The 19,355-nt window shown below is 37.5% G+C and overlaps 1 protein-coding gene across 3 annotated transcripts in view; it reads right to left on the bottom strand.

Moving 5' to 3' along the window:
* Skel (DM13 and DOMON_DOH domain-containing protein skeletor) overlaps positions 1-19,355 on the bottom strand; it is a 63,095-nt gene that overhangs the window by 31,878 nt on the left and 11,862 nt on the right. For all 3 annotated transcript variants that reach the window (XM_076130780.1, XM_076130779.1, XM_076130778.1), the window contains exon 2: positions 6,368-6,511. In XM_076130780.1, coding sequence (XP_075986895.1) covers positions 6,368-6,511 — 144 coding nt within the window. The remainder of the gene's footprint in view (positions 1-6,367; positions 6,512-19,355) is intronic.

The following is a 19,355-nucleotide window of genomic DNA, read 5'->3' as shown; positions in this document are numbered from 1 at the left end:
ATTTTTGAGCATGATAGAGTTACTATGCTTTCTACTTTATAAAAACTTAAGAAAAAAAAAACCTAGATTTTGTTAGGTTGTGTGGTAAAATAAGTTGTTTTGACAAATTCTACGGTTAAAGCAATTATAATACGTTTCCTCAATTATTTAGTAATCTAATAATTCGCTGTGCAGAAGCCTACGCTAACGATTACTTGGATTAAAGCTGAGATATGCGACATTAAGTAAAGGAAGGTGTTTTTATCGCGTTGCTATAAATTGCCATGTTCCCGGCACTGCGCTTCCCGTTCACATACAACATACACAATAATACACACACAGTACAACATCAACGGATGCGATGAAAAACATTTATTCGCTACGATTCAATCTTGTGCAATATTATATTTGTAGTATGTTTGAATCCGGTCAAACAAAAAGGGCAAATTGTAAAGTCCATTAATTCTTTGGTCAACGGTGTATACTCTAGGTACACTAAACCTAATATTTTTATATTTTTATATCCGTATTTAAAACTAGAAAACGTAATGCAGAACCGGAATTGTATACAGTTATTGTGCGCGTGTTAGAAATGCGTGAAATCTTTGCTAATATGTTTTTAATCTGTTGGTTCATCTGTTGGGAACAATTATCATAAAGAGCGTTTACGTCGGCGGCTATTAACACAGTTTGTGTGTGAGATGTGGGCCAGAGGTGACGGAGGTGGCGGAGGTGACGGAGGTCCGAGGGCACGTCGTGACTCCACCACGCCGCTCCACCTCACTGAGCCGCGGGAAAAACGAAAGTAGTTTCAATAATTACTCTGTAAGGCCTTACATTTATCATATCTATCGTAACCGGTCACAACTGTCAAAAGAAAAAGGTTCTTTAATGCAATCACTTAGGATTGCAAATTGAATGAAGTTTTTTTAGTGGTCCGTATCCTTTATGACATCCTTGAGGCAAAGCAATCCTAATTTTCTCTTTAAAAGCATACATTCCTGTTATATCTTTCGGTTTAGTGTCTTCAAACACGCAGAGCACCGGTGATGTCGTTCACTCATACATGCTTGTGCAGTGAGTTTTCTTAATATGTTTTTAATTTGATAAATATTTTAAAGCCACGTTGAAACTAAACTATAAACAGATTAGACCTAGATAGTAGTAGAAAACTATCAGTAATCCGCGCCGGTATCGCTTACAGTTATCGCCTGCGCGCGCACCGTTACCTCAGTCACACACATACACACACGTCGCTACCTCAAATAATTGTAACACTTTAATCTTTTAATTTTGATGAACAAACACACACACTATCACACACACACACTTCTTGCATGATGTGGAAAATTGTGCCGACTTTGTTCTACATCACTCATTACATAGAAAGAGAAAGAAAGAAAAAAAAGAAACGAAGCTATATGGTGTTTATGCTCTGCTTTTAATTTTCTTTTATGTATTAAACATTAAATGTTGAAGATATAAGATACGTGCTATTTATTCAAACTTGTTTTGCTATATACTGCTATATACAATATACATACTTTGTAAAGACATTATTAAACGTATTTTTGCTAATGAACGCGAGACCCAAATGATTCAATGACCATGACAATAACGTCACTGACCCTGTAGTTTTAATAATAATCTGGAGTATCTCGCAACCTAATTGCCTACTCATATTAATTATTATATTATTTTAATTATACTTTAAAAGTTTTAAACGCGGTTAAGGAAAACATGTTTGTATTTTGAATGTTCTCTAAAAATATAATTAAAAACCTCTACTGATAAATATCTCGGCATTCGATTACAAGTCAAGTTCAAGCCAAGAGAGCTGGAGTGCAGTAACTAGAGGTATAGTAAACTATTGTACAAAAAATGTTTAGAATCACATTTCACTTAGTATTGACGTTCTCTCCTTATGAGACGACACAGGACCAGGTGGCCATCGAAACAACGTAGTTATCTCTGGTAAATTCATAGACTGTTTATAAGCTTTCGTTTGGTAAATTAGTTCGCTGTTTACATTCTGTTTGGTTATGTAGAGATGGGAATGAATGACATTCCATGATCCCTGTGTCCAAGGTACAATCATGGTGATAAGACAGCAAGATATAAGATGTGTATGTATGTATGTAGGGGCAGGGAGCTATGCACCACAGGACAAAGGGTCAAAGCATACCGCCGCAGGAATCCGCCCCGACCCGTGCGAGTACAGCCGCGCCGCCCGCGACACGACAGAGCGAAGTAGGCCATCATCACAGTAGACTAATTGTAAGAAACTAATTCTTATCATAAATCGTAGGTACATCGTACTGATAACAGTTACCGTAATCATTGTACCTTCCAATTGAAACGTTTCTTTTAGATTTCAAATTGGCTTTCAAAAAACGAGCAAATGTTTTAACGTAAAGGGTAAGAAAAGAAAATATAAAGTTTTTTTATATGTCCCGCGGCCACTGGAATCCCGAGTCAATTCGTACTCTTTTTGTAAAATTTATTTTTCTATCAATGACCAACACCAATATCTAAGTATACCTACTTATCTGCTCATCAATAACAAAATAGCATCGCTGTGCTGTGTGCGTTTCTATAGCCAAACGTAAACAGTGATATAGTAAACAATCGGTCACAAACTATCAGTCTAACGAGCACCGAGCTTATACAAGAGGAGGCTGAGGCTCAAGTCAATTTGCATTTACGACGTCACGAGCCACCTTTGTGTTTGTGTCGCCTGCCCTCCGCCTGCCCTCCGCCCGCCCTCCGCCTGCCGTGAACCTGCAGCGGTATTTATCGCTAGGTAGGACTCGGCGCGGTACAGCACGGTGCAGCTTGACGCGGGGCGGCATACTTGCAGTATTTATCACTTGGCAGCAGGGCGGGTACGCTTGCGGCAGACACTGAGAGCTAAACTGATATATGCGCCGAGCTAATCGTTTGTTCAGTGCGCGCCGTGCGACACCCCTGCCTGCTCTGTACCGCACATAATGTACATAATGTACATAACACTACTTTATAATGAACATTGTTATATTTACTGTTGTTCTCACTACGTCATCATCTGTGATATGGATAAGGCCGCACTAATCATTATAATTCCTTCACGCGAGGTTCTGAGCACTAATTAGTTGAGTTCACACACCTTCAGCTACCGTTTGACAATCTCTCACTAATTACAAATTATGTGAACGAAACTGACACAATAAGCGCTTATTTACTTATGAAAAGATTATTTAATAATTAAGATAACAGCGAATGTGTGAAAAATTCTGTTCAAATGTTCAGTAACTAACCTACTAATGTAAATGAAAAACGCGCATAGTTTTTTTATATGCTTTACTACATAAAACACTACAAAGGCTGTCTAATAACTAAGCTACTTAGTTTCCTGTTCACCTTTGAATAAGTAACGGTAGTGTTTGTGATTAGAATGTGGCTCAACTCGACGGTATATGTACTATATGTTCTGTATGTAGATAGTGTAGACACTTGCAATAATAAATAGTAAACAGTACGAGTGTGAACTAAACGTACAGAACAACAGAACAAACACTAAACGTCGAGGGTCCTTGACATTGTGACCTTGTTGTCAGTCTGTCACCGACTAACTTACTTTGTGGCATTTTCGCTCAAAAATATAATCAGTAAGTGAGAGAGTTTGGGTGATACCACTGCTTAAACTAGTAAGTAACTCATCCTGCTTAGTACTAGTTGCAGTTTGCTGCAGTCATGGCTTAGTATGAAGACAACTGTCTTTAGAAGCATTCTTTCTTTCTATTTCAAAAGCACTCTGTCTTCAATTGCCTATTACATTCGCCACGTGAAAGAAAATTTGAATTCTGACTATTGAAATTACATTATTTAAATATTCCAAAACCAGCATGTATCACTAATGACGACAAACTCTAAGCCTGGAATCTATACATAACAACCGTGTACATCTCAGTCCCACTAACACACGTGATTCACGAGTTCCCTAGTTCTGAACATAAACTTAACCCTGCGCTCCGTGTCTCTTGCTCACAACTCACACTTTACACACACATACACACACACACAAGTTTCCCTCCACACCGAGCTTGACTGTACCAAACAACGCGTTTATTTTGCTAATGCGTTAACTGTACAATCGAAACCAAAAGTGTAAAGACTTAATTCGGTTTGTGGACTCTAAGTAGAACTAATACCTATACATAAACCTGTTCTACTTAGTTCTAGCTATACTTTAAAAACTGTTTCATGATAACGAAAGCTTGATCTACCAAAGTTCCTTGATATGTCCATGTAAGTGTGCAATAATACGTGCTCCATTATCAGATAAGTTAATAATAGTTCATATGACATTGACCGCGGCCCTACACACAGTGTGACAGTACATACACTACATGCCATTCACACGCCCTTCTACTAACTAGATTGTACTTATTTACTTAAAGTTTCTACAGTGATATGTACTACTAAATACGGCTATCTCTTAAGACAAACAGACCGCGTAATTTATTTCATTATTTGCATAGTTTAGATTACAACTCAATTACAATTTATTCATTTGAAACAGACTGAGACACTAAACTTCTTTCTATTTATTTTACTGCTTTATAAAATGAACTAGCTATCAAAACAGTTAAACCTAGTCATGCATATAAAATATACCTAATTAGTTTATTTCAGCATTGTCTGGTAAAGTGATGCAGCGAGCCGTTGTGATCTATTGTTGTGTAAATTAATAAGTCTGTTTCTTATCTGTCAAGTGAATGAAAGCTTCTCAAGTATCAGTATAAAGAAGTAGCGTGCTTGTATTTATTCCCTGTGAAGTGTAAGAGGTCGCGCGGTTGAGCACAGACAGTGGCGCCGCGCCGTGTTCAACGCGCGAACTACAGCTGCTCTCCACAATACCACCAACTACACCGACCAAGAGCTTTTCCTTAATTCCTTTAGTTAAACATTGCCATTGTACATTGAAACTTACTATGCTTATAATAAGGTACAGAGATGCCTAGCATAGCCCGAAATTAAGCCCCAAATTCGCGAATCTGAGCCTTTCGCAGAGTTAAATCTACTTTCTTATTGTTTTAACTAGTAAGGTTCATGGTGTTGTAAGAACTGACATCAATAATAAACAACGTTCATATAAATGATCGTCTGTCAGTGTGTCAGTCTGTCAGTCACTTTCACGTGTGATTGACTAGTCCATTGAAGTAGATGACCTTTCTCCAGTTTGGGATTAGCAAAATATTTTTTTCAAACTGTTCGAAAGCCTTCGGGCAGACAGCTTAGCTTAATGACTGCTGCCTAATTTGCCTATCTTTAAAACATGTTCAGCTGAACTCAAAGAGTCACTACAGTATTAATCATTTTCGACAATAGACTAAGGACCAATAACAGTAATATAGAACTAAGGTACTATCCTACACGGAACTAAATCGCAGTAGTGATAATAAATCGCGTGAATGGACCGGTTACACCAGTCATATAAACTGCAGGATCATCTCACACTTAATGAAGATATCCTTAATAATTACACGTAAACCATGTCATTTACGTCGTTCACGAGTCATAATATAGAAGTTATTGTTACCTACGCATTTGAATATAAACCTAACGCACTCTTTGTTCCTGGCCCAAAACTTTAGACATAAAACTGCTTATAAAAGCGAACAGTATTTGATGTAGCGCCCATGATTGGTTCAATGCAATTAAAAACTTCCTTCAGCTTTCTACTCAAGATTTATTAATTCCCTCCTATTCGATGTTTCAAACATGTGATTCGACACTAAACTGCTTATTCGTTGATTCATTTACTCGAATGCAGACAATTTGATTTAAACACGAAACAAGAAGTTACATGGTAACGAATTCTATTCAGTGCTCTCACTAAACTATATAATGCAATAATCCGAGTGTCGTGGACTAGTGAGTAGGTACTAGTAGTGAACAAGGAGGCTCGCTGCTCGGAACTTTGTCCCCGACACGATGCACTAGATCACTACACACAAGTAGCGCTATCACCCACCATGTAGCGCCCACTAATTAAATTCCACGCCGAAGATAGTTTGTAGAGAGCATGCTCCGTATGGATACTAAATTATTTTTGATAGAAATTCTTAGACTAGCTCTAGCTTGGTTGAATATCGTCAGGTAATTGTCAGCCAGTGTTGTGAGGCAATATGTTTTCCTCCTCCCTCTCCTGAAGCTTATTGGCATTTTACAAAGATTAGATCAAAATCAAATTAAGGTTTTTCTATCTATGCCGAGCCGAGCACATTCCCAATCCAGGGCTGCTGAAGAATCTTTACTAGAACATTTTTCGCGCGGCTCATTAATCAAACCTGGGACTTCAGCTGTTAGTGACTCAGCTTATTAGAACATAGGTGTTAGTACATACCAGGTCCTTCTCCATCGTAGTGGAAGTCGTGCACGTAGAGCGTGCGCGAGTCCACGGCGTACACGGCGCCGCGCACGCCGTGCTGCAGCGACGACAGCGCGCCCACCTCCTTGCCGAAGTAGCGCACCTGCGCGCGGCCGGCGCCTGCGCACAACACACACACACTCAGCATACAGGATAGTACATATATAACATCTCTATGAACAGATCATTCCTGTAATGCGAAAATGAATTGCTAACTAAACCTTTCTACCTTTACATGCAAATCTCTTGTATGTATAAAAATAACCACCATGTACCAAATTCCACGCAAATACTAATTATCTAATGCTAGCTCTCAGTAGAAGGGTATTGCTCTATAATAACAGATCAGATGCATACCGATAGATTAACTAGTTAGTGATCATAGCGTGGCACCGCACTGCGACTTAGCTAATTGTAGTGAGATACAGTTACTAAACTGGTGTTATGAGGCGAATGGCAAACTCACTTTAAAGAATAAAACTTTATTTATTACACTTAGAAATAATACATGAGTTATGAATTAACACTGATTTACGACTAAGATTTGGAATTGATTTAGAACTGACTATGTTTAGAACTAACTATGAACTGACTGTTCGTACATCGAGGACGAGCTTATATACTAATACAATATGTGAAACGTTAACTTATTGGCTAATGGTTTTAGGGCTAAAGTAAATATGATAAGCGAGTCCTGAGAAAAGACAATAACAAAGTGATTAGTAATTATAGTAAACAGGATACATTAAGATGTTTTGATTTAGATGATGTTAAAATATGAGGACTTTATAGTTATATACTAGGTTACAAGGATTTATGTATTAATATGTCTTATGTAATACTACAATGTATGACTTATATGCTATTATAACACCTCCCCCCTTAGAACAAAGATTGGGCGTTGGCGCCTAAACTTTGAGAAGATGGTGGCAGTATTCTTGTAGCATTATTTTCTTCGTCTTCGTCTTCTGAGATACATGAAGTATTATGAGTGATGGTCCTCATTGGGATACTAATTTGACTGGATCGTCTTCTGGAGGAGTTGTCAAAGCAGTTATTAAAGATTTGTATACATCCTCTTTCGTTTGTACATTGGGTAAATCTATACCATCGACTGAATAGTTTCAACAGGAGAAATGTTAACATGAATATACCCAATATAAAATAGAACCATGAAAAACTAGTTCGGTTATTCTCTAAGAACCTTTGAGATGCTGATTTAGACCGTAAGTTTTGTAGTTCTTGAGAGTAAGTGTCTAGATGATTCTTGATAGTTTTTAATGCATCTAATGGTACATCATTGATGGCTATAGGAAGTAGAGTTGGAGTCTTGATGTCTTCGGGTATTTCAAAGCAATCTTCAGTTCTGATGTCGGGCACGATGACTGGATATGTGACATTGTCTTCTGATGACTGATATGCTGACAGAGTGCTGTATCCGGTGTGGAGTTTACAGCCCTCAGGTAGATTTATGATTCCGGATCCTTGAAGTTTGTGGTTGGAAATTTCATTCAGACATTGTAATACACAGTGAGTATCCTTTGTTAAAATGTAGAGCCACTTATTGTTGCCAAGAGGTTGAAACGTTTGAATTTCGGCAGGAAATGTTGTGGTTGTACAAGTCGTAGGGATTGTTGTCGATTTACTGAGGAGGATATCCATCTCGCAGATTGGTCGTGCTGAAGAATCGTAGATCACGAGGTCTTTACAGATGCTTTTTCGTGAAGCGTAGACTTTGCAGTTGTTCAGCAAACTCGTTGAGACATATCTTTGTCCACTAGGGTTAGTGGCCAGGTAAGTATGCTCAGGGATAATAGTTGAGTGGAAAGAGGAATTAGGATGTTGGATAGGAATTGAATATATATGATATAAAGTTAAAGGATCATTCTGAACTAATGGGAATTCTAAAATATAAACTAGTCGATCAGAGAAGACGTAGGCTGATAGATATGAAGAATCTAGAAGTGTATGGATGTTTTCTATAGAGACGGAAGTAACTAATCTTTTATTCGTTCTTAATTTATTAGATAGTAGTAATTCATTATATAATTTTTTCAAGGATATAATAGACGGATGGATAATGTTTGATTTAGCAAAGAGGATACTTGTAAGGCAGTCATTGATATCGTTTTCGAGATTTGTAGCCAATTCAAGAATTTGTATAGTAATAGATGTAATATCTTCAGTTATCTTTAAATTAAACACTAGATTTTCGGTTTTGTTGAAGTAGTCATTTAAGCGACGTATATTTTCGTTGATAATTTGTTCATCGAATGATATTTTAAATATGGTTTCATTAAAGTTTTTTATAGTTGAGCTAGTAATTTGAATTTGTTTTTGCATTAGTTCAGACATTTCTAGATTTTGTTTCTCGAGAAGATCTATGTATTCGTTGTAATGTTTGGCATCTTTGGCATCAGGAGTACCAATGAGCCATTTTAAAACAGAACTCAAACCATCTAACAGTTCTCTCTTTTGGCGTGAATTCTTACCTAGATACATACTTAGTTCTGAGAGTCTATTTTCGATTTTATTTAAGCTAACATTAAGATAAGATTTAGTTGAAAGAACAGTAGGGAAATTCAAATGTTTAAATGACATAGAATTAAAATTATTTGAAAGTCGTTGTAAGGACTCATAGGAAATGAATAGGGGCTTCAGATCACGATATATGATTAATTTCCATGATTCTTCGCTAATTAATATTTGGCCTTCTTCGTTATAAAATATTCCAGCGTTGGAAGTGAGAGGTTGGGAGAAATTTATATTGGCAACGATTCCGTTGGTTGCCCTGCAATAGAAACAACATTGTCTCCATTAGTTTTACGATAATTCTGAATTCGTATTTTAATAAATTTATAAATTTTGTATAATAATATTACAACTACGAGTTTAATAAAGGAACAGATTATAAAATTGAGTATATAACTAGGACTATAAAGGGATTGGAGTAAAGATATGTCATTCTGGGCTGTTGTAAAATGACAGACCCTGGAAATTATAAATAAATTTTACTTAATATATATCTAACATTAATTATCTCTACTACATATTATTATCTAAATAAGGTCGCAAACGGTTTGCATGCACTAATTGATTTTTACCTGCCTTTCGAATCAAATAATTTTCATTAAAGCCTACACGTAACACTTCGTATGGACCATCCCATTTTGCATCTAAACTATTAGGATTAGGAACTCGTAACAATACCTTTGAACCTACTTTATATTCTATTGGGTTTTTAATTTGACTATCATAGCGTTCTTTAGCTTTTTCTTTCATTCTTTCTAAGTTAATCAGAGCTGTATCACGAGACACTCGAAGACGTTCGTTTAAGTCCTTTAAATAGTCACATGCGTTATATTCTGGAATTGGTTTTAACGAATAAAATGGACGAGGTTTAAATCCGAAAAGGAGTTCATGGGGAGTGTAACCCGTAGAAGCATTAGTGGAAGTATTGTGGCACATGATTGCAAATGGAATTATGTGATCCCAGTTTTTTAAATGACGATTATAATACATACGAATATGGTCGCGTAATGTTGCATGGAACCTTTCTAGAGCACCGTTTGTTTGTGGATGGTATGCAGTATTGAATGTTTGATTGCATCCTAGAAATTTTACTAATTGTTTCATAACTTTATTCATGAATTCGGTGCCTTGATCGGAATGAAAACGTTTGGGAACCCCGAAATGTTGACAATAATGTAGTAGTTGCTTGGCTACTGTTACGGCTTCTTTGTCTGGGATAGCATAAGCTTGTACAAAACGCGTTAAATCATCTTGCAAAGTTAAAATATACTTGTTACTGTTATCACTTATTTCTGAGTATGAAACAAGATCAATTGAGACACGTTCAAATGGTTCAGTGGATTGGGAGGTAATAACCATGGGAGCTTGAAAATTCTTTCTCTGAATTTTATTCCGTTGACAGGTGAGACAAGAGTCGATATAATTTTTGATATCATTGGTCATTCCTTTCCAATAATATTCTTCGCGAATCTTTTTTGTTGTTTCAGAAATACCACGGTGTCCTGAAAGTGGTTCATCGTGGAATGTTTTAAGAATTTTCGGAATTTCTTCTGGGTTAGGATATTTTACTTTGTTTTCGCAAATGATAATTTCGCAATTATAATATTGGCCTAGGTATGCTGAAATACGCAGTTGCTCATTATTTAATAATTTACAAGTTGTATCATACTTAAGATCGGGAATATAAAGAGTATCTATATTATGGTGTTGTAGACAGGACAAAAGTGCTTTGAAGTAACTTTCACTGTCCCAAGGATCGAAATGGTTGGGTCTTGTATAACATAAATAAAAATTTTGCTTTTCACTAGAAATAATGTGATCTACACTATAGAGTGATTTTGGTTTATCTAGGTTGACAGGTGCGCATAAAGATAAAGCTTGATTTAGTAAATTATTATGGTCAGCGTGATTACAAGATATGGGTAGAAATATGTTTTTATGTCTAGGATCTAATAATTGATTCGGTGAGATTTTTATAATAGAAGGATCAAAGCAATTAATATCAGGATCTTGTAAAGAAAGGAAATGTTCATAATTAATTTGCATATAGTCATCTTCATCGGATGGGAATTTATTGTCATTGCGTTCTACGTGGTCTGAAGGACTTGGACTATCTTGAGTTAAATTGATTACGTTAGAATTCAAAATAGGAGGTCGGGATAATGCATCTGCATTTGTATTAAATTTACCTGATTTATGAATGATCTCGTAGTCATATTCTTCAAGTTTTAGTCTCCAACGGACTAAACGACTACCGGGATCTTTGATACTAAATAGCCATTTAAGAGGCATATGGTCAGTTACGACTTTAAATTTACGACCGTATAGATATGGGCGGAAATGTTTGACTGCCCATACGATGGCTAAGGCTTCGCGCTCGATTACTGAGTAATTAGATTCGGCTTTGTTTAATGTTCTTGATGCGTATGCAATAGGTAGGTCTTTGCCTATTTCTCCTTGAGAAAGTATAGCACCGATAGCATATAATGAAGCATCCGTAGTTAAAATAAATTCTTTGTTAAAATCTGGATATTGAAGAAGGGGAGTTGTGGTTAAAATTTCTTTACATTTATCAAAGGCTTCTTGTTGGCTTTCACCCCAAATGAATGGTGTGTCCTTTTTAAGAAGACATGTTAAAGGTTTAGTTAGTTTACTAAAGTTTGGAATGAATCTGCGGTAATAACCTGCAAGACCTAGAAATGATTTGATATCTTTACATGATTTTGGAATTGGGAAATTTTGAACTGCTTCTACTTTACTCGGATTAGGTTTAACACCTTCACTTGATATAATATGACCGAGATATGCTACTTCTTTTCTCATAAATTCACATTTATCTGGTTGGACCTTTAAACCATGCTGCTTAAGGCGATTAAAAACTTCGGTTAATTTTTGCTCGTGTTCTTGAAGGCTTGATGCGAATACCACAATATCGTCAAGATAGACAAAGCAACGGTCACCTTGTAAACCTAAGAGAACATTGTCCATGGCTCTTTGGAATGTTGCGGGTGCATTTTTCAATCCAAAAGGCATCCTAAGAAACTCATAGTGACCATATGGAGTGCTGAACGCGGTTTTAGGTATGTCTTTAGGGTCCATTTCGACTTGATGAAAACCAGAAGCAAGATCTAATGTAGTAAAATAAACTGAATGACCTAATTTGTCTAGAATGTCTGTTATGTTAGGTAAGGGATAACTGTCTCCGATTGTGATTTCGTTTAATTTGCGGTAGTCTATCACCACACGCCATTTTTGTTTTCCTGAAGCGTCTAGTTTTTTAGGTACTACCCAAATGGGGCTGCTCCAAGGCGATGTGCTAGGTTGAATTATGTTTTGGTCTAGCATTTTTTGAACCTGAGATTTGACTTCTTGCTGATGTACGTAAGGAAACCGATAAGTTTTAGTGTTGATAGGAACATCTGAGGTAGTTGGAATTGTATGTTTTGTATGACTTGTGAATGTAAGAGGCTCATCTTCTATATAAAATATATCTGAGAAGTTGTTGATGATTTTATCTAATGACTGTTTCTCTTCGTTATTTAAATGATCTTGTCGAATTAATTGTTTTACCTTTAACCTCTTATCATGGACGTTGTATTTAATATTTGTTGAGTTAATTGTATGAATATTCTGAGATAAGTCAATAGTTTGAAAACTCGTTGCTTTAATTATAGGAATATCTATTAATTTGTCTTTGTCACTAGTGTTTACGCATGTAATTAGAAATTTGTTATTTTTGACTGTCACTAGTGCGTTTGGAATAGTTATGTCTTTGTTAATTATTTGTTTGTCTATGATTGCGGGACCATTCTGTACATCATTAGTGAGACATGTGATTACTGTTTCGGCCCTTGACCCTATTAACTGGTTTGTATCTGAGGATCCCTTTGTGATTTCACCTATATTGAACAATTTATAGGAACGGTCTCGTACACGCATTGTTTTAGATTGAACATGAATACTAACATTAAATTTAGTCATAAAATCATTACCAAGAATTCCGTCAACTTCTATGTTAAGATTAGCTACATGAAATTTAAACTTAGAGAAATTGTCTAGAGCAATTTGTGCTGTGCCAAAGCTTTGTATTGAAGAATCTTTTCCAGATATACCAACTATAGATACGATGTCCGATACATCTAGAGGTGCGTTACCAATCTTTTCCTTTTTGAGGACAGAAATGGCTGCGCCGGTATCTATTAGCATAGTAACTGGGTTGCCTTCAATATGGAATTTGCAGTGTAGAAGATTTTCAGGAGGTACGTTTAAAGAAGATATTCTGATGGATTTCGTGATCTTTGATTTTGTTGAGTTCAGACGAGATTTAGAATTAGATTTAGTATATGATTTACAATTAGATTTAGTGTCAGATTTAGTATCAGATTTAGTATTAGATTTAATATTAGATTTAGTTTCAGATTGAGCGTCAGATTTAGTACAAGATTTAGGAGTAGATTTTTGCTTAATACTAGAGCTAGAGTTATTAAATGATATAGGATTAGATTTAATTATTGTTTGGATTTCAGCCTGAATACATGCATCGCGAAGTTGTGTCCGATACACTGGTAGACTTGGCGATGTTTGAGAATCAGTCTGAGTAAAAGCGTCGCGAAGTTGTGTCCGATACACTGATAGACTTTGCGAAACTTGCGTGTTTTTTATGTGTCCCCGATGGACTGGTCTAGAAATTTGTTTTGTTATAGCTGGAGATCCTCCAGCGGGACTTGATTTTGGATCATTTTTGTCTGGACATAATATCGAGAAGCGGTTTCCTCGGACATGTCCAGATCCGGGGCCGCTTTGGAGTTTAAATTATGAATTTTAGGCTTAGGAGCTGGAAGCGCACGTTGGTTTACCTGATTCGACTGTAGATTTTTATAATTGTTAAATTGCCTTTTTCGGCACTCTGAAATTAAATGACCTGGTTTTTTACAGTAATTGCAAGTTTTACTGGTATTTATATGATTATGATTTGTTGGTGGAGTTGGGTTTGTTAACCGAAACATTTGCTGTCGAGCACGATTCATTGCACATATTTTCTCCTCTTGTATAGCGAAACGGCCTGCTTCAGAAAGAGTTGTAAAGCCTTTGGTTCGCAACATTACTCCTATCTCTGCGCTTATACCGTTAACGAAGACGCTTAAAGCTGTTTCTTCGGTAACCGCTAATCTACCGTAAAGAGTACTGTCAGTGATTTCTGTGCTTAACTTTTCGACTATTTTACTCCTGCATAGATCTACTCTATTAAAATACTGGGTTATAGATTCATTTGGTTTTTGAAACATAGATTGAAGTTCTAAATTAAGATGCGATATGGTTTTTACGTTTGAAAATTGGCTAATAAGAGAAGATTTCAATGCTGCCCATTTATTATATTGTCTGCAATGGATATTTGATGCTCCTACACCAGAAATGTTATTCAGGACGTACACTAATAGAATTTGCTTTTGATCCTCTGTGGCTAAATTAAAAGCTGAATCGCAGGATCTGACGAATCCGTAGATCTGGTCAGGTACATTTGTTTCGAATTTGGGAATTAGTTTGAGGAGAGTCGCTATATCTAGAGAAGTTGAAGTTTCGCTTTCGATCGACATTTTGTAAAAAAAAAAATTTTGGTAAATATACGAATAATAAAAAGGTTAAAACAACTTGGATAAGATTTAGGAACTAGGAGTTAGATTTAAGGATTTCAGGCAAGGAAATAGAGCATATGAGTTTGGCCACTTACCACAGTAACATCAATATGTTCAGGAGCTGCATGTTCGGCGAAAACTGTTAAAAGCCGTCGGCTACCACACGATGACTGGGCGATGCTGTCCCTACGTGCGTTTCGTCTTCACAATTGCAGTATCCTACCGACTGCGCCAAATTTGTTATGAGGCGAATGGCAAACTCACTTTAAAGAATAAAACTTTATTTATTACACTTAGAAATAATACACGAGTTATGAATTAACACTGATTTACGACTAAGATTTGGAATTGATTTAGAACTGACTATGTTTAGAACTAACTATGAACTGACTGTTCGTACATCGAGGACGAGCTTATATACTAATACAATATGTGAAACGTTAACTTATTGGCTAATGGTTTTAGGGCTAAAGTAAATATGATAAGCGAGTCCTGAGAAAAGACAATAACAAAGTGATTAGTAATTATAGTAAACAGGATACATTAAGATGTTTTGATTTAGATGATGTTAAAATATGAGGACTTTATAGTTATATACTAGGTTACAAGGATTTATGTATTAATATGTCTTATGTAATACTACAATGTATGACTTATATGCTATTATAACACTGGTCTCGGTGTCCACAACGAAAGTAAGTTATAATCTCTAGAAATTATTAATGATCGTGTTTGTGTCGTGTGTAATATATATGTGGGTGTCAGGAGGCAGTTTATAACTATGATTGTTTATTTAAGACGTCCACGCAACGTTATATGTTACACGTCGCACCGCGTCGCGCCGCAACTTTACTTTCATTGACTCTCGAATGAAATGCGTCAACGAAAGTAAGCGCCTGCACAACACACACAAAAACATGTCATTTCATGTATTTATGAGACGAATAGATTAGATCGAACACTCACTTTCTAATAGTGATCATCTCTGCACGACATGTGCTGCCGCACACAGCGCACTCCACACACACTAAGTACAGTGACGTGATACTACGTCCACTCTTTACTGATCATGTCTTATCTAATTACGCTCTTCGGTAACCAAATGAAGAGCTTATGAAATACATGCCGTGGTTGCATTGCATGAACACTCATTTTGAACAAACTGCCGTAAGCTCATTGGTGTTTAACGTAAACATCCACGTCCAACTACTCAAAAGGTCTGATTCAAGGTTAATAAACAAACTTAAAAGGCATCTGTAACAGTTGCTACCAAATATTTGCTTTATTAATGGCCACTCGTAAAAGTTATTTAAAGCCGGTTTGTTTGTTTGGCATTTATTTATCTAGATCGGTCGGCGGTGCAATATCAATGGCAAGTTACATTGGTGTGGCGGCTGCGGGCCGGGTGTGCGGCTGTTCGCCTGTCAAATGTCCACAGCTCGCCTTGAGCCAGATCGCGGCGCACCTCGTACTGTATCTATGTACTAAATAGTTATAGCACGCGTGCCGCCGAGAGCCGGCACACACTGCAAGCACGGCGCAGTAGTAAGGGCTAGCGGTAAGGTTTATTGCATCGCGGTAATGTGTGACACAACCTTGAGAGCCGGAGTTATGTGAACTTAACTCGTACCACCGCAGCCGCAGGGCGCGGTGCAACACGCACACACGTTATAATGTCACGATATTGATTATAATAATTACCGAGCGGTTCACACTAGTCACTACAAGTACCAAGACATATGATATTTTAAGAGCTTTTAACGACTTCAGCAGAACTGAGCCTCGCGTAGTGCGCGCTAACTGTCTGCCTTTACGCTTAGCTGTTTGCGCAATTGCACATTCTTGATATTTTCAGATATCTATTAAATCGGGGCATATTTGCTGATCAACAACCAATTTGTGTACAAACGACATCACCCGGAGATTTTAACTTTCTATTTAAGTGTGGCGAGTTTCCTCGTCCGAGGTTCAGTTTCAGATGTGATATGTTGTAGGAAGCCACCGCGGACAGGTTTGTAACAAGTAACGTATGTGCAAGTATGGCCAGTATGAGTAGTACCAGTAGTACCTGTAGTGTGAGTGGTATGAGTAGTATGGGCACTCGACAACATGTGATACACATCGGAACGCGAGAAAGTGCTCTCATGAAAGTGCTCGCGCCGCAGCTGCCCAGAAAAAGTGAGTGATTTAGTTTACCAACACGCTTACACTCACATACGACTTTAAGTGGTCGAGATAAGGGCGAGATTAGCTCGCGTGTGTTGGTGCAGGTCGCGGTGGTGATGTCCGCGAGATATGCGCGGGTGAACGCACTAGCGGTAGTATCTGGTGTGAGCAAGGACGGCCTCAAAATCCACTTTCGTCTTTAACTGACGACCGCCGCGAGCGCCGAGTTCCGAGGAGGAGGCAAAAACAGTCAGTCACGCGCCGGCGAGATGTTGACTTGTACTTGATACCTTCTACTTACTCTTATCTGCCGCATGTGATATGAATCAAGAGCAGCAATGAAAGTTAACATTACTTTCATTTTGGACTACACCTATTTACTAATAGCTAATGTAAACTCCCCGCTACCAAAACTCTTGAAAACAGATGAATCATCGTTTCAAAACAAGTCATTACTTTTCTCAGAATATAGAGTGTATTAACTTTCTCTACATCTACATCTAAAAAGGGCACAATCCAACACTACAACACATTTTATAATCGCCCATAGATGTGAGGCGTAAAGACATAATGTTTGTTGAAAGTCAAAGTAGAAGTGAACAATAAAACTTAACTAACGACACTACGACTCAGAACAACACCATGTTACGCGACAAGTAAAAACGTGTGAACAACTCACGCACCGTGTGTCACTTCACTTGTACACACTCGCTGTATACTCGTAACGAGTACTCGCTAACACTTGTACTTCGCTTCCCACACTAATAGCGCAATTATTGATTTTTGATACTATCACTTTATTGAACCTTTAACAATGCATGAATGACTTGAATAAAAACAGATCTTAAGAAATACACAAGAAGTGTGATCAATATGCCACACAAGGATAGTGGTTTGATGTCTGAGTCGATAAAGGTTCGAAGCCTCTCTGTAGTGTGTACAGACATTACGACTCGCCAGCCAGAGTGGCGACGAGTCGCGGCGGTCAGTGTTACCACACATACATACACACACACACACATGCTGTGTCACTGCGATACATTATCTCATGATTAATGGACATTTTGAGCTAAATCCACGGTTGTGAAACCGTAGCGACGTGACGCAACTAATTCATTAACCGATTCCAATCTGATACAAGACGAAACATTAGCCACGGTGCCGTCCACACCGCTCCTTATACATGGAAATGTCTTAGGTAATAAAATTAACTTAAATGTTAATGCTAAATACTAACGGTAACATTGTGGGGTGCGTAATTATAAGTAACCAGGTGACCGAGTATCGCGGGGAGGTCGCACGTCTTCACGTACAGTTCCACACATTTGAACGCTACGTCATAACGAAATACGAGAATACAACACGCATTATGAACCACTTCATTGAGTGTCGCAAGTGTAAAAGTCCTCTTTGCTCTTATATAGCAATAGGCAGATGACGGTATATTACATGGCTACTAATAAAAAAGGTTTATTTATAACTTTGAGTGTAATTAGTTAGACAATGGTTTATTCGGTGACAATGACATTTAGTTGGGTACATCATTACGTGACTGTTTTGATCAGTTTTGGTTTCGATTGTTTTTAAATACCCATTTCCTCGTCAATTATGCAATCTATTATTTTACAACCAAAGTGATTTACAAACGAAGTTAGAACAACAAAAGATAAATGAAATTAAACAAATTAATGTATTATGTAAACTGACTGAAGTCGTCATTTGTACTTATTTATAAATGTTTCTATTATATTACAATTTTCAGTAACGTGTTTATAATTTAATGGAATGCTTGTGATCCATTCTTTAGCCGCTTCTGATTCATTTCAATTGTGTAACATGTTTATTGTATTTAGCTGAAGGAATGTTGAGCGCTAAGTCCACTGTCCAGTAAATGTTCGAGATCGTATATTCCTCGCCGGCGACACCACACGCGTCAGTATGAACGATGGTGTCTGTCGGCGTCAACTGATGGCGGATGTAAAACGTGCCTCGATTTCTTTACCATTAACTTGATTACAGACAGACCGACTACACGCCGCGCTCTCAGTGAAACTCTCGTGGAGCAAGTCCGGCACATGACCACATTCATACATACATACATACATACGTGTAGCTAGTGACACAGGCGGTACACGTGGCCGCGCTGCCCACCGACTACATGATAAGTGGTAGAAAGTTCCTCTCGCTACATAATAACGTGCACTTTTATTACATCTCGTCAAGTTCTGTGAGAAATTACTTTTATTAGTTCTGTTCTCTGATTAGAACTATTAGGGCAGTTAGATGATACTGCTATTAATATGAAAGTTTTGATTCGTTTATTTAATCGGTCTCTCGTTAAGAGAAATGCAGTAAAAGTTTATGTATTCTACGAAACTAGGAACTAGCCGTCAAGGTTATAATACTACTCTTTTAAAAATATTTTTTCCTCTGGTAAATAGCAGGCGTAGCATCAATACGTGGGAGTAACAAGATGTTTGTATGTTATATCATAACAACAGCGTTGTTCGGCAGACAGCGCGGTGCGGGACGCGTGTTGTATGTGTTGTGTGTGTGGGGCGCGTCTGAATGGCCGCTAACGACGCGACGTCGCGCCGCAGCGCTCGCACCGCGCATACACAACTATAGCTCGG

Source organism: Anticarsia gemmatalis, chromosome 24 (assembly GCF_050436995.1).
Source record: "Anticarsia gemmatalis isolate Benzon Research Colony breed Stoneville strain chromosome 24, ilAntGemm2 primary, whole genome shotgun sequence".
NCBI lineage: Eukaryota > Metazoa > Arthropoda > Insecta > Lepidoptera > Erebidae > Anticarsia > Anticarsia gemmatalis.
This window is presented reverse-complemented; position numbering and strand designations above follow the sequence as displayed.